General features: G+C 44.0%; 1 protein-coding gene and 1 long non-coding RNA gene across 2 annotated transcripts; one reads left to right on the forward strand and one right to left on the reverse strand.

The window, feature by feature from the left end:
* Positions 1–1,057: 1,057 nt before the first annotated feature.
* On the reverse strand, positions 1,058–19,236 carry LOC309380704 (acyl-CoA (8-3)-desaturase-like). Its single transcript, XM_081930856.1, has 12 exons — positions 18,940–19,236; positions 11,773–11,883; positions 9,424–9,621; positions 8,184–8,285; positions 7,624–7,752; positions 7,335–7,392; positions 6,467–6,543; positions 5,814–5,911; positions 4,749–4,845; positions 4,430–4,509; positions 3,932–4,057; positions 1,058–2,418 (listed from the first exon to the last, which is right to left on the reverse strand). The coding sequence occupies exons 1-12, from the start codon at positions 19,159–19,161 to the stop codon at positions 2,367–2,369; spliced, it is 1,350 nt and encodes a 449-aa protein (XP_081786982.1). The 5' UTR covers positions 19,162–19,236; the 3' UTR covers positions 1,058–2,366.
* LOC309381029 lies at positions 11,894–13,595 on the forward strand. Its single transcript, XR_014173268.1, has 2 exons — positions 11,894–13,508; positions 13,543–13,595. It is a non-coding gene; the product is annotated as an uncharacterized lncRNA (long non-coding RNA).
* Positions 19,237–24,314: the final 5,078 nt, after the last annotated feature.

Raw genomic sequence — 24,314 nt, forward strand, 5'->3', positions numbered from 1 at the left:
AACCCTTCCTTAACTCTTTCCTAACGTTAAAAACATGAGTTTAGATCCACCCCAAGAACAACTCCATGAGGAAATGTTACAACATGGGGTAGTTTAGGAAAAAGGGCATGTTAAAGGCTTACTGGATTATGCTGAGAAGGTGGATAGGGAGACAATTCTCTCCCTCTCTCGTAATACTAGAATCATTCAATGAAGCAGAATGTTGGAAACTGAGGCGTTCTCAAAGTAAAGGAAGGATTGAACTCTGATTAATAAGAGTACACACAGAGGCTTGAACCAGCAAGACTCTGGGAAGGGTGCGTATAATAATCTCTCTGTGTGTCTTTCTGTGCCTCCAGCCCCTGGCCCAGGTCGTTTTATTCACAAAAGAACTTTTTACAGAGTTTTAGTAAGAACCAATCAGATTTCTTCTGAGCATTTCAACAAACCCTATGTGTTGACAAAGTCAGATCAAAAGAAATTCTTTTAACTACAAAGACTACTCTGAGTATGCATACATAATCTGAGAGTAAATAAAAGAGGACTAGTGAAACTCCGGAGATCACAAACAGGAGTAAACAGGAGAGGATGGAAGGATGGCAAGGAGATAGGCATCTTTATCACCTTCCTGGGAAACTATTTCCAGGCCCTAAGATAAACATCCTGAGATTAACATATTGGAAAGGCTACTTCAAAGAAGCTGCCCACTATCTTTGATGACCCAGGATGCCTGCCTGCAGTACGTGACTTGGCAAGAAAGAGAAATGGAACAGGGATGCAGAGGTGTGGCTTGATCAAGAATCATATCAAAATAGTTTAAACCCAGTCAACGCAATGCTTTCATTGCTGACACAGACGGATTACTCTATATTTGCTATAGTTCCTCATAGCAATCCCACCTGATCACTACAGGAAACCTCAGAACAAACAAAATAATTGTGTTGCTTCACACAGCACAGAATGGCTGCTGGTTGCAGCTGGCCCCATGGAGACAATTTACAACAATATTACATAAATTAATAATATAATACAATAAGACAATAGCAGCGACATTCAAAGAGCAACAGAGTTGGTGTCATTGGTTGCCCAAAGTATACATTTTTAATTTTTTTGCACCTGAAAGATTTTTTTGTTTTAAATAAGAGTATAGGAGGGAGTTTTAATCAGGGTTGCCTCATGGAGAAGGGCTGCCTCTGCCTGGTTGTTTTGCCACCATCTAACCTCTGAAGGCAAGTCCACCCAGAATAGGGTCTCATCCAATTATCTTCATGAACAGACAACTTCATATGCTAAGCTGAACTACATTATCATGAGAAGCAAGAACTTTAGTTTGGGAGAAATGGAAAATGGCTTTGCTTGCTGAAGATGCCTGCTTAGGACTTAATGGAAAGATTTCTGATAACCACAGAAAATTGGATCTTGCTTAATCATTGCTCCCTTTATTATGAAACTTGAATGACAGAGTGCTTATCAGTTTGGAAGCTAAATGTGGCCGCCCCCAAAATAAGAAAGTGTTTGATTTGTGCCGTGAGTTGTGTCATTGTGTAATTTGTCCCATTATTTGGAGGCAAAACCTCTGGGTTTACACTGTCTCCCCAAAACAGCAGCTGTCTTCAGTGCTTCGTGTCTTTGTTTCAAAGGAGCAGGGTGCTGCTCCAGATCAACAAAAGCTATGACACAATCCTGGATTTCTCCATTGAGGAGGAAAAAATGGAAAGGGAGGGCAGGGGAAAGAAGAGATTGGCCTCAGAGCTGGAAAGCCTACCAGGCGAGATGAGCGCCGCAACCCCAGAGTCGTTTGCGACTGGACCTAACAGGGGGTCCCTTTACCTTTACCTGGTGCTACTGCCTCACTCTGCCTGAAAGCTGGGCTGGCTCTAGGTCAACTCAGTAAATGCAAACCATGCTTTTGTTTGAGCAATCTGTGGAGTTCATTCAGTGGAACGAAGAAGATTCAATCTGGATGTTCAAATCTGACAGGAGCCTGAGACATTTAAAGGACTGTGCCAAGTCTACTAGAGGAAAGGATCAGGGTGTAAGGACTCAGAATGGTTGGGAGACTGCTTGTCCTAATATACCTTTGAAACTGTTGTTGCAGGTGGAAATACAGAGGAAGCAAAGCACTGTTTCCCTTTCCCTATCTCTTCATAAGGTCTCAAAGTAGAACAAAGGCTCTTTTTCATTTTTCATTCCCCCACAACCAGAAAGGGGCAAGACGGCAGAGAAGCCACCCTTCTCTCTCTCACTCACTCAAGTTCAGCTCCAGCCCCACCTCAAATTCCTAAGCTTCAGAGATCAGCAGCTCAAGGTGTGTGCGCCAGGGAAGAGGAAGAACAGGAGATCACAGTTCATCCCGAGGTGATTTGTCTCCAAAGTCCTCTCTCTCCTTAGGCGTGGATATAAGCGTCCAGCCAGTGTTCCCCAGACGCCTTCAGCGTGCTGCAGAGGAAAAAAGAAAAGGGCTCTCATTAATCCTCAGCTTAGTTTCAGCTCAGTGCTCGTCTTTCTTCCTTGCGCTGTTAATTTCACTTTTAATTTGCACACCGCCTTTCTGTATTACCGTCGCTGAGATTAGCTGAGATTCCTGCATTGCAGGGGGTTGGACTAGATGGCCTTGGGGTGCCTTCCAACCCTACAGTTCTATGATTCTCTATACCAGGCAGTGTAGAGAAACAAAAGGCAGTGCGAAGAAGCAACAAAGACTGCACACCTTATAACACAGTCTGATCCAATACAAAAGTGTCATAATAAAAACATAAAGCATAAGCAACTTAAGCCAAATAAAGTGATATTCGCTATTCCGTTAGAATATAATAGCATACAATATAATTAAATATCAGCAAATAATTATTGAACAGAAATTCACTCTCAGCAATTACAATAAACAATACCGTATTTTTCTGTCTATAAGAAATATCTACCGTATTTTTCGCTCTATAGGACGCACTTTTTCCCCTCCAAAAATTAAGGGGAAATGTGTGTGTGTCCTATGGAGTGAATGCAGGCTCCTTGGCTTCAGCAATAGCAATGCTAAGCCTCCAAAGCGCAGAGGGAGTGCTCCCTTCGCGCTCCAAAGGCTTTGTGTTGCTTTCGCTGAAGCCTGGAGAGCGAGAGATGTCGGTGGGCACCGACCCCTCTCTCTCTCCAGGCTTCAGGGATAGCCCGCGCAGCCCCTCCGGCAGGGAGAGGCTGCATGTGGCTATGGCTTCAATTGGCCCCGCACAGCCTCTCCCAGTAGGGAGAGGTTGCGTGGGGCTAAAGAGGAAGCCAAAACAGTGAGCGGGATGTATCCGCTGGCTGCCTTGGCTTGTGCCATAGCCGCCCGCAACCCCTCCGGCAGGGAGAGGCTGCATGTGGCTATGGCTTCTTTAGCTCCGCGTAGCCTCTCCCGGCTGGAGAGGTTGCACACAGCTAAAGAGGAAGCCAAGACAGTGCAGTCTTGGCTTGTGCCATAGCCGCGTGCAACCCCTCCGGAAGGGATAGGTTATGCGCAGCCTGTACGCTGCTCTTTGGGGCTGGGAGGGAAATAAGATTTTTTTTCTTGATTTCCCCCCCTAAAACCTAGGTGCGCCCTATGGAGTGAAAAATACGGTATTCTTTATGTACTCATGTATAAGACACCCCCTATTTTGGGGAATTTCAAATTAAGAAAACTTCCCTCAGCACTACCCGTGTATAAGACGAGCCCCAATTTTAATCCTAATTTTTTGGTAAAAAACCCCCTAGTCTTACACACGGAAAAATACGGTATCTGAACTATAATCAATAAAAATAACAGCAGACCATAGCCCGTATAACAACACAATACAAATTGAGAATCAATTTACACAACTTCTCTCTTCCCAGCTGGTTCTGTTGTTCCTAAAGTCAGGGTTTCGAAAAGGCTGCTAGGGCTGGAGGATGGGGGGGGAGTTTACAAGGCAGGTGGGAAAAAGCCATTAATTGAACTTACTGCAATATATCTGCAAAAGCCGTGAGCAGGGGCTTGCATTGGTACTTAATGCCATGCTTAGCACAGAGGGATTTTACCAGAGGAGCGACCTTCCAATAATTGTGGCGAGGCATCGTTGGGAAAAGGCTGTGGAAAGAGAACAAGAAACATGGGGAACCAGTGTGGTGTAGAAGCTAAAATGCCGCACCAGGACTTGGGAGACCAGGGTTCAAATCCCCACTCAGCCATGCACCTCGCTGGGGGAGGTGACTTGAGTCATTCTCAGGCTCTCAGCCTAACCTACCTCACCACCTTGAGCTCCTTGGATGAAAGGTGGGATGGAAATAATAAACAATAAACCAGTGGCAGAGCCTTCAGTTAGCCAAGCCATCCCACCTCTGTTGAAGTTCCCTAACCCTTTCCCACCCAATATGAGTGTGGGCTGTCATTTACATGAAGGCCTTTTCCAGACACATTCACACTGTGCCAGCGTCTCTCTTCCATATGTCACATACTCACTGATGCTCAATCTGGAAGTTCAGGTGTCCCGTGTACCAGTCATTGAACAGGGATTGATCCACATCACACGTCGCTGCGAGCTAAGTGAGAACGAGAAAGGAGACAGGCTGTTAAATGGCCCGGCAAAGGGGAACAGCTGCCTCCAGAACCAACCCCACCAGAATGTGACCATGGCGACTGGGCCATTTGAACCACTCTCTCTTCGACGGAAATGTAACCTTGCCCTTTCTAAGAAGGCCATGCACTTGAATGGATGGCCAAACCTATCAGATGAAAGAAAGTCATTGTCTCTGGGAGGAAGAAGTACATATTAACTCACCTGAGCAGACACCCAGTCCAAATTCTTATCATAATCGATAGTCATGGGAATGTGGTTCATCTGTGAGACCCAGAGAAACCAAGTGCTTTCTAGGAATCTGGGTAGATCAACACAACAACAACAATCACCATTCTGTCAGAGATTGGCCAATACCACCTCATACAGAATGAAAAGGGCTAATTCTTTCAAAGCAAGTTTTTTCTACACCCTCCTTCCGCTTACAAGGCCCTATTCCCTTTCTGCTCCTGTAGGAGTGATGAGAGTAAGTGAATAAGAGGAGCAAATGCCCCATGGGCCTTCATTAGGCTCAGCAGACTTACTTATGGGAATTTTCCAGTTCAGATATCTCTGGGATTTGTAGTTTTACCAAGGTCTCACAAAGAGCCTGGAAGACCTGGGAAACTACAGGATCTTTGCCTTGGAGCTGTCTGTTATTGTTTGTATTTCATCGAATTGGCACTGCTAACTCTAGAGGAGTCTATTAATAGTTAGGCAGCCTCTTATGTCACTGAATGAACCTTTTTGCCACGGAAGAACATTGCATGGATAATAAGGAAGCTTCCATTTTTAAAAAAACAACAACCACACACCAGATGATAAATATAATGCTGGAAACATATAGGGTGAGATCTCTTAACAAATGGAACAAATTTGTGCAAGGACGTCTGCTTGCACAGCAGCCCTTATGCCCCCGCAACATTAGCTGGGGGGGGGGTCAGAGGTAGGCCCAGAACAGCATGTGGGGGGAGGGGATTGTTCCATCTCACAAGGTGATGTACTTTGTGCAGACAAAATGTCTGTAATTGCATGGTGCTGAATTCCACCTATTTCTGTATTTTACTTTTCCACTATCTGAATGCAGAGTAGGGGGCAGAGGAATAGTTTCTCTTGGAACTGATGGACACTTTCTTGGACTGCTTTGCTAGGCCAGGCCAGGGGAGATCATCTGCATGACGGATCTGTTCACGCTGGTGGGATAATTTGAGATGCAAATACAGCACTTTGTACATGCACAGCCGCCCCCGCCCACCCCATCCATGAGCGTTTTGCATACAGATTATTTACCTGGCCAGCCAGTAGAATGCCATGAAGGTCTTAAATCCCATTAAAGGAACAAACATGAGACAAACGCGGATGTTGTAGAACACGATGAAAAAAAACTCCTGCCAAAGAAAACTGGGTTAAGGCAATAAAAAAAGATTGAAAACCGCTGCCTTTGTATGGTGCAATTATCATGGCTTCAAAGGCCATGATGCTATGTGACTCAGAGCAATGTTTGCATGTATGGAAACACCCTGGGAACTGCATCATGTTAAGAAGAACTGCCTCCATGGTATGGAAGGGGATCAGTATCAGTGCAGATGGGACACATGTTTCTGCACCGGGGTGGATATTATGAAAGGCCGTACAATTAACAAATCAAAGGAATGAACAAATGAAAATCTCATGGACATTGGTCTTCTTGATTACTGTAGATCTATTCTGCCCTCCCCAAACTGACATTGGCTCCAACATACACAGGCCAAGTGGATTTGTTTACTCTGTTAATTCACAAAAGTAAACTCATCCTTCATGTGACACAGGAATAAAATAATGATTTCTCCAATGCAACTCTGGCGGCTAGCTGCAGGCAGTGCGGACACAGGACATCTGCATTCCACCATTACATTATTATCCATAGGGGAAACAGTGCAGTTACAAGTTCACAGATGACTCACCATCCATTTTTTCCTCTGAATTGCGAAGCGTATTATAATCAGCTGCACAAATACAACGAAAGTCATCGGGGCTAAGACTATGGAGAAAAAGGAAAGCAAACATAAAACAAAGAGGAGTATTTTCCTTCAGTTGTAATAACCAAGCTATCCAAGCCCCTAGGTATTTCTGGGTATTTCTCAACTCCCAGGTAATTCTGGAGCAATCATACTGAGCTAAATTTAAGTTGGAGGGGGTGTCCATTCAAGATCCCTTGCAGCCCTGTGACTCTATAGCTGTCTGATGTGCATTTGTAGAAATGGACAATTTTTTAAAAAATGAAAATGGTCAAGCTTGGCATAATTAAAGAGCTGGCCTAGAGCAGGTGATTTGTTGCCATAGGAGCTCAAGGGTATTTGACTTTCATCCCTCCTGCCCTGGCTGGAGGTGAAGTCAGGAAAGTGTGTATCTGAGAAAGAGAACCAAAACAAAAACAAAAACCTCCAGAGTTTTGAAACTGAAGCTGAAAAGAGATGGAGCAGCTTGACTTGCTTTGTGGAATTGGTCCCCCCCCTTCTAATCTGCTGGAGTTTTGATGCTGTTAAATTTCTTTCTTATGCTCAGCTTGTATAAATGTGTGGGGAAATGCTACTCATCTCCAGGGATCTTCATTCTGCAGAAACAAACCCTAAGCTGGGAGTCTGAAGTCTCTCACTGCTCAGAGATTGGGGTTTGTGTAACACTAGTAAAGATAACATTTCTTCTATCTATCCATTTGCCTCTAGCATATTTTTTTTCAGAACCTCCAGCCTCTGATCTAACAAGCTTCGGTCCTAATCCCCAAAGAGACACAGCCTTGCTGATGGTAGCAGACAACTGAGAGAGACTCACGGATGAAGTATTTGTGCTGGTGCTGGTAAGGCATGTATTTCTTCTTCTTCTTCCCAAGCTGCGAATGGAGAGCAGAAGTAATGCGTTTAAACATAGGTAACAACTTTGCTGACCTTTTGTCACTGCACAGATTTTTCTTAGAGAATTAGATTCAGGAAAGAAGCCTGCGATATACGTTTGCAACATGAAATCGGCTTCCATGGCCATGTTTGCACGTAAGGCAAAACCAAACCATGGCTTTAACCTACTGTGCCTGTTATTCATGGTGTGCATTCCTCTGTCTACTCACCTCCTCAGAGAGCGGCTTCCCCAGGCTGAACAGGAGTGGATGCATGTTGAGATCTGGGTCCTTGCGGAAGCAGTTGGGTTTGGCATGGTGCTGGTTATGCATATGGTTCCACCAGCTGGGGGGCCCTCCCTGCAAACAGAATAAAAAGAAAATTCCACCAATTTTTCATTATTCATGTTGGTGGTGTTGGAGCAACTACGTTATGTGCTTATTCCTGACACACAAATAGGGGGGAAAAATTGTCCAAAATGACAACGATGAGAAAACAGAGAGAGACAACTTCAGCCTCCTAGGGCACTCTGATGCATAGCTGTCAACTTTTCCCTTTTCTTGCGAGGAATTCTTTTTGGAATAAGGGAATTTCTCTTTAAAAAAGGGAAACGTTGACAGCTATACTCTGATGTTGACCTGAGAGTCACAGTCATTTAACAAAGTATTTGACGAGAGTATCAAGAGTGAAGTTATTGAACTAGAATTTATCAGGAAGTTTGATTCTATTCCTGCTTAGCTTCTATGAGTTCTAAGCAGGAAAAACCCCACTCTCAATACTGGGCTCTTACTTTAAGTATTCCTGCCACAATGTGGTGAGCCAGTCTATTCCACTTGGGCTTCTGAAAGACGGAAACATGCCCAAGATCATGCTGAAGAAAGCCATACTGGATCTGGAAAGCAAAAAAGCAATATCAATACATGTTGATAGGCTATTTTCCACAGATGGGTTAGTAGGAACAAATGGCTCACTCTTTCACTAAGACTTGGGAAAAGCAACAGCAGCTATCCTACGCACTCTGCCCCTGTTTAGTTCTCCACACATTTGCAACGGAAATTGGCAGGAAGCCTGGGCACTTTCATCAGAAGGACAACTGGTTCCCATGAAGTTAGTACTATAGAAAAGGGCACTAGGCCTTCCTGCATGGGTATATAGGTTTTCTTTAGATCAAAGAAAGGTCAGGCAGCATAGTGCGTCCTGGCTTCCAGGCCCTGTTGCCGAACTTGCCTGGCTGTTTAACTTGCTTTGACACTTGTCCACTGGGGCTCCCTGCAGCTTGTGGAGCTGGCTCCTTTTGCTAGGTTGCTCTAAATCAGTGTTTCCCAAACTTGAGTCTCCAGCTGTTTTTTGGGACTACAGTTCCCATCAGGGCTGAACACTGGTCTTGCTAGCTATGGGTGATGGGAGTTGTAAATCCATAAACAGCTGGAGACCCAAGTTTGCTGGAGACCCAAGTTTGGGAAACCCCACTCTAAATTTATATGCCTGGCTAGTTCCTCCCAGCTGCTGTTGCAGTCAGTAAGGTCAGGTGCATGACTGAAATTCATGAAAGTGGGGATTTCAAAAAGGGAGTAGTAGTCTGGAACAGTGGATGTTGATTGACTGGACAATGGGCAATAAGATGACTACAAATTAGCTCCTTTGGGAAATTTTCTTATTATAAATCTTATTTTAATAAAAAAAAGTAGCTTTTGCTTGTTGCTGAGCAGAGCACGCTTTTAAAAGTGCAAGTTTAGCTGTAGTTTTAAGTGGTACCTTGAACTTCCACTATGACAAACTAGACCAATTTTCAGCTGGTAACATTAAATTTGTGTGTTCAGGTTCCCAGGTTTGATGCCTGATAACTCATTTAGTAGGGATGTGAAAGTCACTGTAGGCAGTATTTAGCTAATCACCATGATATGCTGAAATTCCACAAGCTATGCCAAATGCTTAGGGGGATGAGGATATAACAAAGCACTAAGACAGGTAACTGGTCCAGAATAGTCCAGACTGAATCCTGTTGCACACAGTAATGCAGACACATTTACCTGTGCAATGGTGAACAATGCTACACCAATGAGGAAAGGGGTCCAGGTTTTTCCAAAGTACCAGATGACGAGCCAGGATGCAATGTCTATCAGGAAAGCATGCAGGAACATGAAGGCGAAGAAGGGATAACTGGCCTTCAGGAGTCCAGATCTCTTCACTGTGCTGTGCAGCTCACGAAAATCTTGTATCAGCATATCCTGTGAGAAATGACGATGGTTAAGTTCCCCCTTCACAAAGTACCGTACATGAATCTGATTTGAACTGTAGCATTACTACACTTTCTCTAGAGAGATCACGATGGTAACAGAGAAGCCAAGCCAGCTGCTCAGCTCTCCTTCAACAGGGGGCGGGATGGGACAGGACTCTAAGATAAGAGGGGCGTGATGGTTTCAGGGCATTGTCTAACCAGGAGCAGTGGAAAACCTCTCTCTGTTCTTTCTCTCCACAGTAACTTCAAGGAGTGCAATGATTTTCTGTAAGAGCTGAGGTTTTTCTACCCAGATGCCTCCTGTGCTGTTGTTGGCATCTGTCTATCTCGAAAGACAATGGAATGCCCAGATGTCAAGACCCTGACTTCTCAGCCTCGCTGATGTGGTCCAAAGGAAAGCAGAGCAACACACTTGGCACCAGCTTGGTTGCTGGAGTTGCCAGAATGAGGCATCTAAGACACCATCCAACTATCTTAGGGACTCCACTCTGGATCTGTTTAGGGTTTACTCCTTAGCCTTTCCTTCTAACAAAGATATCCCGCAAGGCAGCAGAGGTTTAGGGCCAGAATTGCCCTTCTCTGCCTTCTTGACCATGAGAGCCACTTGTCCGTTCCATCTGCCAGAGCCTGTCTTCGCATGCAGGGGAAGTGCACTTGGCATGCTGTTGTTGTTGTTTAGTCGTTTAGTCGTGTCCGACTCTTCGTGACCCCATGGACCAGAGAACGCCAGGCACCTCTGTCCTCCACTGCCTCCCGCAGTTTGGTCAAACTCATGCTGGTAACCTCGAAAACACTATCCAACCATCTTGTCCTCTGCCGTCCCCTTCTCCTTGTGCCCTCCATCTTTCCCAACATCAGGGTCTTCTCCAGGGAGTCTTCTCTTCTCATGAGGTGGCCAAAGTACTGGAGCCTCAGCTTCACAATCTGTCCTTCCAGTGAGCACTCACGGTTGATTTCCTTCAGTATGGAGATGTTTGATCTTCTTGCAGTCCATGGGACTCTCAAGAGTCTCCTCCAGCACCATAATTCAAAAGCATCAATTCTTCGGCGATCAGCCTTCTTTATGGTCCAGCTCTCACTTCCATACATTACTACTGGGAAAACCATAGCTTTAACTATACGAACCTTTGTTGGCAAGGTGATGTCTCTACTTCTCAAGATGCTGTCTAGGCCTGTCATTGCCCTTCTCCCAAGAAGCAGGCGTCTTTTAATTTCGTGGCTGCTGTCACCATCTGCAGTGATCATTGAGCCCAAGAAAGTAAAATCTCTCACTACCTCCATTTCTTCCCCTTCTATTTGCCAGGAGGTGATGGGACCAGTGGCCATGATCTTCGTTTTTTTGATGTTGAGCTTCAGACCATATTTTGCGCTCTCCTCTTTCACCCTCATTAAAAGGTTCTTTAATTCCTCCTCACTTTCTGCCATCAAGGTTGTGTCATCTGCATATCTGAGGTTGTTGATATTTCTTCCGGCAATCTTAATTCCAGCTAGGGATTCATCCAGCCCAGCCAGCCCAGCCTTTCGCATGAACTTGGCATGCTAGTTGCATGTAAATCCTACAAGGAAGCAGGGCAATCTCACTAGGCTCCAACTCTGCTTTGCTATCCTCATCTCCTTCCATGAGGATGAAATCCAAAGTGTGGAATGCCTTTGCTCCTCACATGATCTAGATCCTCAATTTTGCAGGGTTCTAAATTGTGCGGGAAATCTCCCCATTTTAGACTTCACCCTTCAACTCATTGACGTTTATGGACAGGGCCATAAACACAACTATACTGGTGACCAGTGAAGAATGGGGCCGGTGCTTAGTAAAGGATCAAGGCAGAGAGATTTAAATATCCAACCAGATCCCACCACCACCTACCCAACTGCACAAGTTTATGGTTGTCTCTTCCATGGTGGCTGTGTGCAAAGCCATTCTCCTTCACATCTCTAACATGGGGACAGGGGGTGAGGAGCAATATCGAGGTTCTAAAGCATCATGAAAAGTGTACCTTTAGGGATCCATGGGGCCTAAGCCACCAAAGGGAAATCCAGCAGCTAAGTTCTTTGGTATCTACAGTGTGCTTTTGCTCAATTAGAACATGTAAAGCATTTTAGTCCAGCGGCTTTTGCCATGCACACCACATGGAAAACTTACTTTTTTGGTGGGTTCACAGCTTGGTTGATCAGGTGCCAGCTCCCCAATTAGCAGTGAGCTCAGGTATTTCTTTACTAGGTCCTCATCCTTGTGGAAAGCGGTGAAGGCATCCTAAACACACACACACACACAAACAAACAACAATGTAAAAGGATGTAGGGGTCTTAGTACACCACAAACTTAACATGAGTCAACAAAGTTATGCAGGAGGAGGAGGAGGAGGAGGAGGAGGAAGAAGAAGAAGAAGAAGAAGAAGAAGAAGAAGAAGAAGAAGAAGAAGAAGAAGAAGAAGAAGAAGAAGAAAGAGCTGATGCTATTCTAAGCTGGATGAACAGAAGTATAGTGTCCCAACCAAGGGAAGGAATAGTACTGTTCTGTTTTGCCTTGGTGAAACCCCACCTGGAGTACTGTGACTAGCTCTGGGCACCAGAATTTGAGGATGATATTGACAAGCTGGAATGTGAGCAGAGGAGAGCAACCAAGATGATCAAGGGCCTTATGAGGCAAGGTTGAAGGAGCTGGGTATGTTTAGCCTGGAAAAGAGCACACTGAGAGGAGATATGATTGCCATCTTCAGATAACTAAAGGGTTGTCACATGGAGGATGGTGCAAGCTTGTTTTCTCCAGCTCCAGAGGGTAGGACCTGAACCAATGGGTTAAAGTTACAAGGAAAGATATTCTGACCAAACACCAGGAAGAACTTTATGACAGTAAGTGATCACCAAGCTCATTCTGGGATGATCATTCCATTTTTATTTTTATTTTTGGACATTCTAGAAAGGACTATCTAGCAGGATATTCTTCACTGAATCCTATGATGAATTGAGATGCTTTTAATGAAAGGGCTGGTGCTGTGCTATTTATATTGTAATTATTGGTATGGTTTTAATAGATTTTATATATGTATATAGTTTTAATTTTATCAATGTTTTATGGTTTTTTAATTATTGTTTTTTCTATGCTTTTAGCGGTTCTTATTTTTTTCTTTAAGCTGCCTTGAGTTCCCTCAAGGAAAGGTGGGGTATAAATACATATACAACAACAACAACAGCAACAACAACAACAGCAGCAGCAGCAACAACAACAACAAATGAACAACTATATTTTATTTCTGATAAGTAAGTTTCATGTTTTGCTGTAAGTACTTGTGAAGCCAGTGATTCACAAATCAAGACTGGTATACAGTTCCTGTTAAATGAGTTAACAGAAACTAGAGGTCCAAGATTGATAGTAATGATCACCCATTATGATGTCATTTGGTCTGATCTTCAGGAAAGCACACTCTCCTTTTTTTATTTATTTTCCATGGGCCTCCTTGATTTTTGGTTCGGGCAAACTATAGTTTGCCATAGAATCCAAACCACGAACAATGGTTTGCGGTAGTCCTCTGGAGCAACAATTTGCAACCAAAGTTTGCTCATTCAGATGTAACAGGAAACTATGGAAGAGAACTGAAGTATACAAGGAGAGAAAGAGGGAGCACATCAGCCTAAGGAAGGTCAAGCCTTTGTCTAGCATTACATTTGAATTAGCCCTGTAAAGAGACTACCCTAATTAACTGCATTCAGAATTCAGCATCAATAGAATCTCAGTGGTCATTCAAAATAAACAAAGCAAGTGCCTTGACCTTGTGGCTGAAAAGAGCTCAGAAACATGTGTGCCTGGTGAGGTCTCAGAAGCCAAATGGGCTGAGCACAAGAAGCAATGCTGAGGGTTGAGGATGTGTGTGTGTGTGTGTGTGTGTGTGTGTGTGTGTGCGTGTGTGTACAGAGGCTGGATCTAGACACATCAAAGAAGCATTTCAGTTTGAACAGGAGAAACAGGTAGAGAAAAACAGGACTCCAGGCCGCTATCTGGTGGCAATATCACATATACAACGCATACAAATAACTTTTAATGTAACAGTCCAGCTGAGTCCAAAAGCCTTCAGGCAGTGACTCTTTGCTTATGACTGTGAGTTTCATAACCAGCAAGAAAGCTTCCACCCACAGATGAAGGTTTCTGTAGACGCCAGCAGCAGAGTTTACACAATTTCTCAAAGGAGCTTCCAAACATTAGAATGAACTGACTTTAAAATGAATCACATTTTATTGTACCCAATTCCTTTCTCACGTCACATTTCAGTTTCATCAAACACCTTTCCAGCTACATATATTACCAAAAGTTCAACAGATGGACAGGCAAGAAGTCTTTCCGTGTTTTCTTATTCCCTCAGAGGAGGAGACATGAAAATCACAGCTAAAGACAGAAGGCACTTGAAAAATCACTGAAGGAAGAACATACTTAGTTATTATTTTCTTCATAAAATGTATATACTGCTTGATTGTAGAAAAAACCTAAAAACCTCAAAGCACCCAGCAATGCCCTAAATGGCAAACCCTATGTTAGTTATAGTTTTGGTGGGTGCAGAGGCGTTCTGAGCACTGTCCCCTGTTGTCAACATGAGTCAGTGCACATCAATATCTTTCCCACCCGCATTGATTAAAAGGCCGATTTCTGATTTGGGGTGACAGCAGCAGTGATGTAAACATGGGTTCTCCTACCACACATGCTTCCTGCTTCCATCGGCCCATTCTTGTGGAGTACTCTGCCAATAGATACAGCAGTGTGTCTTCTGTGCCAACTTTTGAATACTTGTTCAAACCTTTTCTATTCTGCCAGGTCTATGCGGGCAATTCAAAACAAATCCTTTCGCAATGGTTGATGGATGTTTAACTTTTTATGGTTTTTACTGTGTGGTTTCATTTTTCGTTGCTGGAAACTGCTTTGATTTTTTTTTAAAAAATCACATAGTGGTATATAAATATGTTTAGAAGTAATATTCAAACAACCCAACACAGCATGCATCACCAGTCAGAAAACTTTTCCAGTGTTGTGCTTACGTGGCACATCAGATGGTGCCGTGATTCCATTATAGCCGCTTGCACTCAAAAGTGGTGCCAGGAATACCTTCTCCTATGTTACGTTGTGCCATTAAAACAGTACATTCCATCTTGACAACCCCTCCAGATGTCATTTCGTGATGATTTGTATTCATGATGATATTGGGGCACTTTTACACAGTCCTGCTTTCAATACTGTTTGTGCCTCCAAATGGTTTGGGGGCAGATAGCCTGTTTCATTTCCAATCAACACACACACCCTTTAACCACCTGCTGTAATCCTGGAACTTTTTATGCTACTGATGTTCTGGGTTTATTCTTTTCTCCCTCTTTTGGTGGTGCACTATAGGGTAAGCATATCCCTCCAGGTGGCAGTAATATAGTAACACTGGTGAAGCACTGGAGAACAACTAACCAAGTGGCATGGCGTGTGGATAGTCCAGTGTAAATTCACTACTAATGCACTATTATTGCATCAAGGACATGTTGAAGAATATACCCACAAACAACAACAAAACAGTCTGGAGGGGCCCATAAGTCAATTCATTCCAGCTTAAGACATATCAGACTAAGAAATGTCTAGCATGACCAGATGTCATAATTATGCATCAGCCTCTTGTTTATGCTCTCAGAAGCGATAAAATCTGTAAGCCTGGATATGGCCCAGGACATTTCTCTGCCTGAGGTAGAAAGCCCAATGATATCTCCTCCTTCACCCACCCAGTGTTGATAAACATATTGCAGCAATCTTAATATAAATGGTAATTTATAGGCTTTTAAAAATACCCTCCATCCTACTACCTGAGGCACGCTGCCTCACTTGCCTAATAGTAGGTGAAGCCTTAATTATTTCACTGGCATCTGAATCCAAGAGCACCTGTGGTTTGTGACACTGAAAGACAATCATGTAAGAACACAATGGAGTCCCAGGAATCTTTAAACAGCCCTTGTGGCCTAAGCCAGTCCATTCCAGTAGGAGGTACAAACGTGGTTTGAAGGCATATCAGATGAGGAGATTTCATGGGCATGGTGAGCACATGTCGTACTGAGGGATATTCCAACTTGTGGGCATCAGCCACGCGCCCATGTTGTAAGCCCAGAAGCAAGGATGGGGGAGGAAGTCAATATGTAATAATAGTAATTATTTATTTTGTGTACCCCACTCATCTGACTGGGTTAAATTCAGCTCGCATTTAAATTCAAACCTATAAATTCACAGTTTCCAAAATAATACGATAAACAAAATGCAGCTGTCCTTTGAAATTCACACCTATCTGAATACTGCGATGCCATTCTTTAAGCAAACAACATTTACCAAAATACATATATTGGGTTAAGGTGTGCATACAAATAAATATGTTCATGAAAATAGCACGAATAGTAAAATGACATTTTACTATGTCTTTATATGTGCTCCAGAGAGCCTGGAGAAATCCAGCCAGATGGGTGGGGTATAATAATAATAATAATAATAATAATAATAATAATAATAATAATACACAAATGCATCACAACATGTGTACATTAGTCAATGCCAGGGATTTTTCTCAGCCAGAATTCACTGGAATTCAGTTCCAGCACCTCCCAGGTGGGCGCCATTGCCATTTTAAGAGAACAAGAGAGCAGTTCATGTTGAGTTCCAGCACCTTTTTCTAGAAAAATGGCACTGGTCAAAACCACTGAAGAATTTTATGAGGATTTTAAAAAGAATAATTGTAAATTCCTGGAGAAATGTGGAGAATCGATTGGAAGATTGGAAGAGAACCGAGAGAACTGATATATTCCTCCCTCCCACCCCGCCCAGAAGGAATCCAGTGCATGTTTTCTGCCTGAGGTAGAGAAACCGATTGACACCTTCTCCTGCCCACACACCCTAATGTTGGTAGAAATATTACGGCAAACTAAATAATTGACACGTTCCAGCCTTTTAATAGTAGTCCTTAAATCTATAACTTGAGTTGGGCTGCCTGCCTCAATCTTCCTGGCATTGAATAACTCACTGGCACCTGCTGCAACTACTTCTGAGATCTGAAGCACTGATAGGCATGTGAGAACGCAGCTGATGTTTGCGACTCTTAGCCAATGTTTCATTCCTGTTCGTATTACCCTGTGGGTATTAAACAGGTGGCCTGGGACTTACTAGGGGGAAGGTTGGTCTGGCTACTCGCTTCAAAGAAGACACCTTTAGGCAGTGTAGCTCCACCACAACTTTCTGGATCCCTGTGAGGGTGGCTGTGCATGAATGTGAGCACCTGCGTTATTAGTTAAACCCTTTCTGTAAATTGCTTAAACGTCCGGGAAAATCCAGATGTATGGCAACCCATGTCAGAAGTCTAGACTTTTCCCATGAGGTGATGCTCAAATTACATGCTGGGTCAGAGCCCCTTTAGTTGCTGCATTTAAAAGACTATGGGGGGCATGATTGGACTAAAACGGGGGTGGGGGGAGGCATGTGAATTTCTCAAAGAACCCCACCCTTCAACTGGAACACTGCATACTGGCGCCTTCTTTTCTCTCTTTGTGCACCGTGGTATTTCTCCATCTCTATTTCTTTGTCATGGGAATTTCCTCACAAGGCAGATGAGAATTATCAGACAAAAATTGCACCAGGTTTTATGCAAATTAAGCTGCAATGCTGTACACCCTTTACCCAGGAGTGAGTCCCTCTGAAATCAGTGAGGCTTACTTCTGAGTAGACATCAGGGAAACGACAGCTTATCAGATTTAGGTAGACGTTAACTCTCATCAGCCTCAGTCAGCATGACCAGTCATCAGGGAGAATAGGTGTCACATCCCAGCAACATTTGGAGAGCCACAGGCTCTAGGATTGCCCCATGTCAATTAACACCAACTTCAGCTACATGTAATTTGAATAAACCTGTTTTTGTGGGTGCCAGAATATTCATTTGGTTAGGAACAGAAAATATATATGTAAAAATAAAATACCTTTAGTTTACTTTGACATGCCAGAAGTGTGCTAGAAAGTGTGCCCAAGGCAAAATGAGAAAACTTTAAATCACCAAGGTCAATATCCGGCTCATAACTGTTCAGTCAAGACAATCCCAAACACAACATCCTTTACTTACACTATTCTTAATCTCAGGTGGTGTTTTCTAAATTTTAATTTCAGGTGTACAACAGATTAGTATATTTTACACTTTGCCAATTTAATCTGCAAAGCTAAGACATTCTGCAGTGAAATATAAAATTGTGGCTGTAATTCTAAGTGTACTTACCAGGGTTAAACTCAACGAGAAGAGCAAAAACTACAATCCCAACAAATATCAGCAATGCTACATCAGTTCTCTTAGCTTCCTACCCCAACATTACTCAAATATTTTGGCTGAGGAGACATCCTCAGTCATAGTTTCTCACAGGTATGATAACTCTGCTTTTGAGTCCATATGAATTCTTCACACACCTGGGCTTCTTTAAACCACCTGGAAGTCAGGCAATGATATGTAGAAAGAATTATAACCAATTATCTTGAGAAGGAACTGCAGACTAGCTTTAGTCACCCATGCCAGCCAGAATTTAGCTTCCTCCTCCAGCAAGTTATTATTGGGTGGGCTTTTCTGTGCCTTCAGACCCTACTTCTAACTCTTGTTTCCTACAATAACAGAAAATTGCCAAGGAAACTTCATGAGCATATGAAGAACCTTGGTCCCTCTAGCCCTGAATGCCTACAGTGCTGTGTCCTCCAGGATGTCAGGCACAAGTCTTTTCCAGGTCTGCTACCTGAGAACCTTGGAGATGCTAGGGGTCAAATCTGGGATGTGGTCCAAGTAAGGCAGGGGTGGGTGTGCCTTTTTGACAGGGGAAAAAAGATATTTATCTCTCTCCACCCTTCTTGCCAACTTCAGCAGGTGGATGGGACCACCCATCTATCAATCTTCCGATGACCTGATGACATCAGGTGTCTGAGAGGTGGGTGATCTCAGAGGGCTGCAGGGATGGATCTGCTTTGCCAATGCATTCCCTGCATTGAACTCTCCCCTCTCCAGCTGTTGAGCAGAGGGTGCAACCCTGCTCTCTACAAGGGTCTGCTTTGCCAGTGTGTTTCTTGCAGGGAACATGCTGGCAAAGATGCACCCAGTAGGATCGAGCCCCATCCCCATCAGCTGATGCAAGCCAGTGATGTTAGACTGCCATGACCTCATGGACCAAATGGGATCCCCTAGCAGGTCTATGGGCTGGAGTTTCTCTACTCCTGATTCAAGACATGTGCTCTGCCACTGGGTGATGGTCCTTCTCCACTGCTCTCTGCCCCGCAATAAGGTCTCACCGTGGCATCTTGTCCGGAATAGTGGCTGATGACGCGCCTTCCTCCAGGGTGCCGCCAATAGAACTTGCTGACATCGTAGACTTTCCGGTTGATGACCAGCCACCTCTCTTCCTTGGAGTTCCCTTTGCCTGAGCGGAGTCCTATCTCCTCCCAGGTGAAAAGCTGTGGAGCATCTAAGCAAGGTTCCTTTCCTCCTAGAACAGTGCCTGACTGTGGAGGCATTCTGACTGACAGTGCAGCACTAGCTTCTCCAGCTAGTTACTGTACTCTTTATCTGGGTTGGAGCCACCTGTTTCATGTTTCAGACAGGTTTATATAGATACACACACCTGTTGCAGCAATCCAACCCACAACCCAGGACATTCTGTTACTTCAGGCATTCTCTTTCAAAACAGCTGCCTCTCTCCTGCTCCTCCCCTTGGCTTCCTTTCCCCATAATTCTGCAAGAGTTACCTTTCCGTCATGCCTGTGCATCCTTCACACCTACTAGACCTCAGAACTGGGAGAACGAGCATGTGAATCATTGTCGCTTTAATAAATACAGCCACATACATAGAAGTCATTTATCTTTGGGTGCTCTGCATTGTGCAAGAGTCATAGCTTCACCCCAACAGAAGTTTGATATTTACCAGCCACCATCACAGATCACTTCCAGAGTAATATTGCTTCCTTTTCCAAGCAACAGCATTAAGAGAAGAGAACATGGAGATATAATCACAACAATTATGCCACAGGGAGGGATGGGCGAGAAATTTAAAGTTTGTGTTTGAAGCCAAATCTTCCCGTTGCGAAACATTATGAGAATTGAAACATACTTTGATACCTGCAATTTTTCAAATCATGCAATTCAGTTCTCCAACCATTGTTTACGAAAATGGATATATTAGGGGAAAGTGTGCATGAAAATGAAAATAACAAAGAAAATTGTTTTATATTGGGGAAACTTGTTTGCAAACAATCGTATGTTAGTTAAAATTGTGTATAAAATTGTATTAAGAGTAATTCACATTAAATTCCACATGAATTTTTATTAGGATTTTTTTTAATGCAAGTTGCTGCAGAAATGTGGATAACTGGATTTAATAAGCACCAAATGAGAAACTGAGAGAATAAAAAAAAAACCTTATCCCTAGCCACATATTGCTCCAGTGAGTGGAAAAAGCTAAGTATGTGTTCCCTCAGAGAGCACGTAGCTTTTTCACTCACTGGAGTGATATGGGGCCACCTCCCATCCATTTGTTCTAGAAACCACCCACCTCAACATTATCTGAATTGAGCATCAGTTTGTTGGCTCTCATCCAATCCATTACTGAGGCAAGACAATCATCCACTGCCACACCTGTGCTGTGTGTCATCCACATATTGCTGACAACATAGTCCAAACCTCTGGATAACCCCACTCAGTGGTTTCATGTAGATGTTAAACAGCATGGGGGGTAAGACTGAACCCTGAGGAACATCACAGTGAAGACTCCATGGGGCAGAATAGCATTTCCCAAGCATCACCCTCTGGAAACAACCAACCAAATAGGACTGGGAACACCACAAAGCTGTGCCACTCACCCCTAAGTCAGACAGCCACTCCAGAATGATACCACTGTCCTGAAAGCCACAGAGAACATTGGTGAGAACTAACAAGGACACATTTCCCTTCTCTCTCTCTTGGCAAAGGTCATCATACAGGGCACCAAAGCAGTTTCTGTACCAAAACCGGGCCTGAAGCCCAGTGGCGGAGGTCATGCTCTGGCACCAGCGGGCGGAGAGCAGGCGGGGGAGTGCCTGGCGTGCATCCCGGGGTCATGATGCGCCACCTGTGGGGGTGTGGCGCCCAGCGCGGGCGGGGAGGGCAGCTGCGATGGCACTCCATCAAATCAGAAACCGGGACGGCTTCTCTAAATCAGGGATGTCCCTGGAAAATAGGGACATATGGAGGGTCTGACACACACACACACACACACATTTAGGGACACGTACAAAACTCCTTCATACGCATACATATAGGACATACACATACAGAGACGTCCCACCCACCCAGCTGATGCATGTAGGTCACTTAAGGAGGAGGCAATGTTCTTTCCATGCTGTGGGGATTTTCATTCCCATTACAGCCACAGGCTATGAAGAGAAGATTAAATCTCTTCAGCCAGCCTAGCATAATGAGAATGAGTGAAAGTCAGACAAGTCCTGCCTAGGTCTGCACCCTATTCTCCCTGTAGCATCACTACCACCTCCAAAATATTGAGTTTATGGCTCATGGGCCACCAGCTAAAGCTTGGTGGAGCAGATCAGGCCTTCAGACTGCACTTGTTCCAACTTGTTGGGTTCAGTGGGGCTTGCATCTGAGTAATGATGCTTCCAAAGAACATTAAGCCTTGGTTTTAAATACTACGACATTAACTTTTTATCCTCAACTCATTTTAATTAGCAGGTAGACCTTATGATCCGCAGGTTTTTCTCCAGGTTGCATGTTAAGGGGGCAGTTTTTTCAACTCACAATCCCCTCCATCCACCAAAAGGAAGAGGCCAATTGCTCTGGCAGGCTGCAATTTATCCTGTCCCAGGCCCCAGTGCCCCTATTGGTCACTTGGTCCTGCACCCAGGGGAACACCCAAGACCTCCTGCCACCATAGGTCAAATGCATGGCAGGTGGATGATCCAGCCTGCCATTCACCGGTTCACTAGAGTGGCTCAGGGCCTGTCCACAAAACTGTCTGCCTGGGAGGGCAAATGGACTTTCTTCAACCCACAATCCACTCCCTTGGTTCTGGACACCACTGTTCTCACTTGAGTACACTTGCTAGGAGAGTTACACTACATTTACCTCTGAAATGATATAGGAATCTGTGAATTACATTTTAACTAGATCTAAATTGTACATATCTAATCTGAAAGATAATGATTTTTATGGAAAATATGTTTTCATTTATAAGATGCAAATGACAGGTCCTATGTATCAGCCGTAATCTTATTTAAAAAGCTGTCTCATCTACTTTTGGTGTGTCTCTTTGGGATTTAAAAAAAATATCTGGCAGGGTAGATATATGTGGCATTATTTGCTAGATGGCTTTGAGCAATCACAAGGTTCCCTTTAGGCTTGGCATGTAGATCTGGATGACAAACAAGCTGGTGGGGCCATGCTTTGCTTGTCAAGCTCATATAGTCAATGTGGCAAGGTGAGGCAGTTGCCTCAGGATGGCAGGTTCTGGACAGCTAGGGGGCAGCAGATCTGACCTCCAAGGAGCATGCTGCTCACCTCCTTTCCCCCCTTCTTTTGCTGCATGCCTATGGCCCACCTGCCACCTGCCCACTGATGCCCATTCATCTCTAACCTCCTTCTACCCCCAGAAGGGCAGGCACATTGATGCGGGTGAGCTGTGGGTGAGCGGCCGGTGGGTGTAGAGGTTCTGGGAGTCTCCTGGCCCAGGCTGTTGTACTAAGAAGCGGTGGCAGTGATACTACCTTCTAGGGTTGGTTTTCAATTCTGTTCATTTGGCTACTGCTATCCCAGCAAGAAGGCTAGCTCCAAGGCTATTGGGAGCTGGTCCCCTGACATAGGGTTGCCATACATCCCAGAATTTTCCGGACATAGTCAGAATACTGCAGTTGAAAACAGTGTCTGTGTGGAAATTGCTTAAATGTCCGGGGAAATCCGGCTTTATGACAACCCATGTAGGAAGTCTAGATTTTGGCGAATTTCCTTAAAAAATATATCAACAACTTTGGGCAAACTTTTGTGTCCAGATTTTCACTTTTTGAAATATGGCAACCCTACTTGACAGCTGGCCACAAGCACAGTGATCTGAGGAAGACGTCCGCTGCATTTCCTTCCTGCTCTGGAGGAAATGCTCCTTTCAGTACAGATGGCGATCCAGAGAGGAAAAGGAGAAGTTGAGCACTCTCTTGTTTTATCAGCTGATCACTTGCCCCAAGGAAATTCCATGCACTTGACTGAATGGAATTGCAGGTCTCCAATGACAACCAGGTAAGCAATTAAATAGAAGACTCGTTGAGTTTACACTTAATAAAATAACAACAAGAGAATATTGAATATATATATATATATATATATGCTTTCGTAGATTTTCACGGGTACAGGAATGCAGGTTTTGGTGTCCTCGGGTGTCTTCCCGTGTAAAAGTTGGGGTGTCTAGGCGACGTTTCGACGAGGTCTCTCTCGTCATCTTCAGGCTGGTGCTTTCGGCTTCTTGTTACTGGAACAGAGCAGGATCTCAGTGTTTGAGTTCTTATAAATACTGTTGAGGGGGTGTGGTGTATAGCCTCCAATGTTCTGGGCAGAGAGGAAGTTCCCAGGCTAGTGTGCCTTTTCTTCTAACCAACACGTACTTCATCCACAATGGACAAAGATACAAACAGATAGAAGGAGCACCTATGGGATCACCCCTCTCACCGGTCATCGCAAACCTGTACATGGAACACTTTGAAACCAATGCTTTAGACAAGTCAGAACACAAACCCAAACTTTGGCTCAGATATGTTGACGACACCTTTGTAATTTGGCCACACGGGAAGGAAAAACTGGATAGCTTCCTCACACATCTCAACAGCCTACACCCCAAAATACAATTCACTATGGAAATAGAAGCCAACAACCAACTTCCCTTCCTTGACGTCCTAATCTACAAAAAACCTGATGGCTCCCTAGGACACACTATCTACCGGAAAAAAACACACACCAACCGCTACTTACATGCACAATCACACCACCACCCTGCACAAATAAACTCCGTAGCCAAGACTCTCATCTCCAGAACCAAACGCCTGGCTGACCAAGACCACTTGACAACTGAGTTACAGAATCTCTCAAATGTGTTAATTGCCAATGGATACCAGCAAAACAGGGTTATGAAGCTAATCCAAAAAGAAACACCCCCCAAAAACCAAGACACAGAAGAAAACAATGGCATGGCCCTCCTTCCTTATATCAAGGGCACTACAGATAAAATTAGCAAAATCCTCCATAAACACAATATCAAAACAGCCTTTTGCACCAACCAAAAAATAGCCAATATCCTCAGAAACCCCAAGGATAAAATCCAGTTGGAAAACCAAGGGGTCTATGAAATACCCTGCAAAGTCTGCCCAGCCACGTACATTGGACAAACAAACAGACGAATAAATGCACGTATCGCAGAACACAAGAATGCCGTCAAAAAAGAAGAAAAAACTTCCTCTCTTTTCCAACACATGAAAGAAACAGGACACGAAATTAATTTTGCAGATTCCAAATTGCTCTTTAACATGGAACATCACCACAAGAGAATAATCATGGAAGCCATCGAGATAGAGAAACACCCCCACAACATGAACAAGCGTGACGACACATCCCGCTTGCCAGACATCTGGAAATTAGCCCT

This window comes from Podarcis melisellensis (genome assembly GCF_964234715.1).
Source record: "Podarcis melisellensis genome assembly, chromosome: 1".
Lineage (NCBI taxonomy): Eukaryota > Metazoa > Chordata > Lepidosauria > Squamata > Lacertidae > Podarcis > Podarcis melisellensis.

Excerpts from the sequence above, each read along its gene's own strand:
- LOC309380704 (XM_081930856.1), bottom strand. The coding sequence starts at position 19,161 with ATGCCTCCACAGTCAGGCACTGTTCTAGGAGGAAAGGAACCTTGCTTA. Across the intron at positions 4,510-4,748 it reads TGGACTGGGTGTCTGCTCAG|CTCGCAGCGACGTGTGATGT; the intron begins GTGAGTTAATAT and ends GTTCTCACTTAG. Across the intron at positions 2,419-3,931 it reads GCTTTTGCAGATATATTGCA|CACGCTGAAGGCGTCTGGGG; the intron begins GTAAGTTCAATT and ends TTTCCTCTGCAG.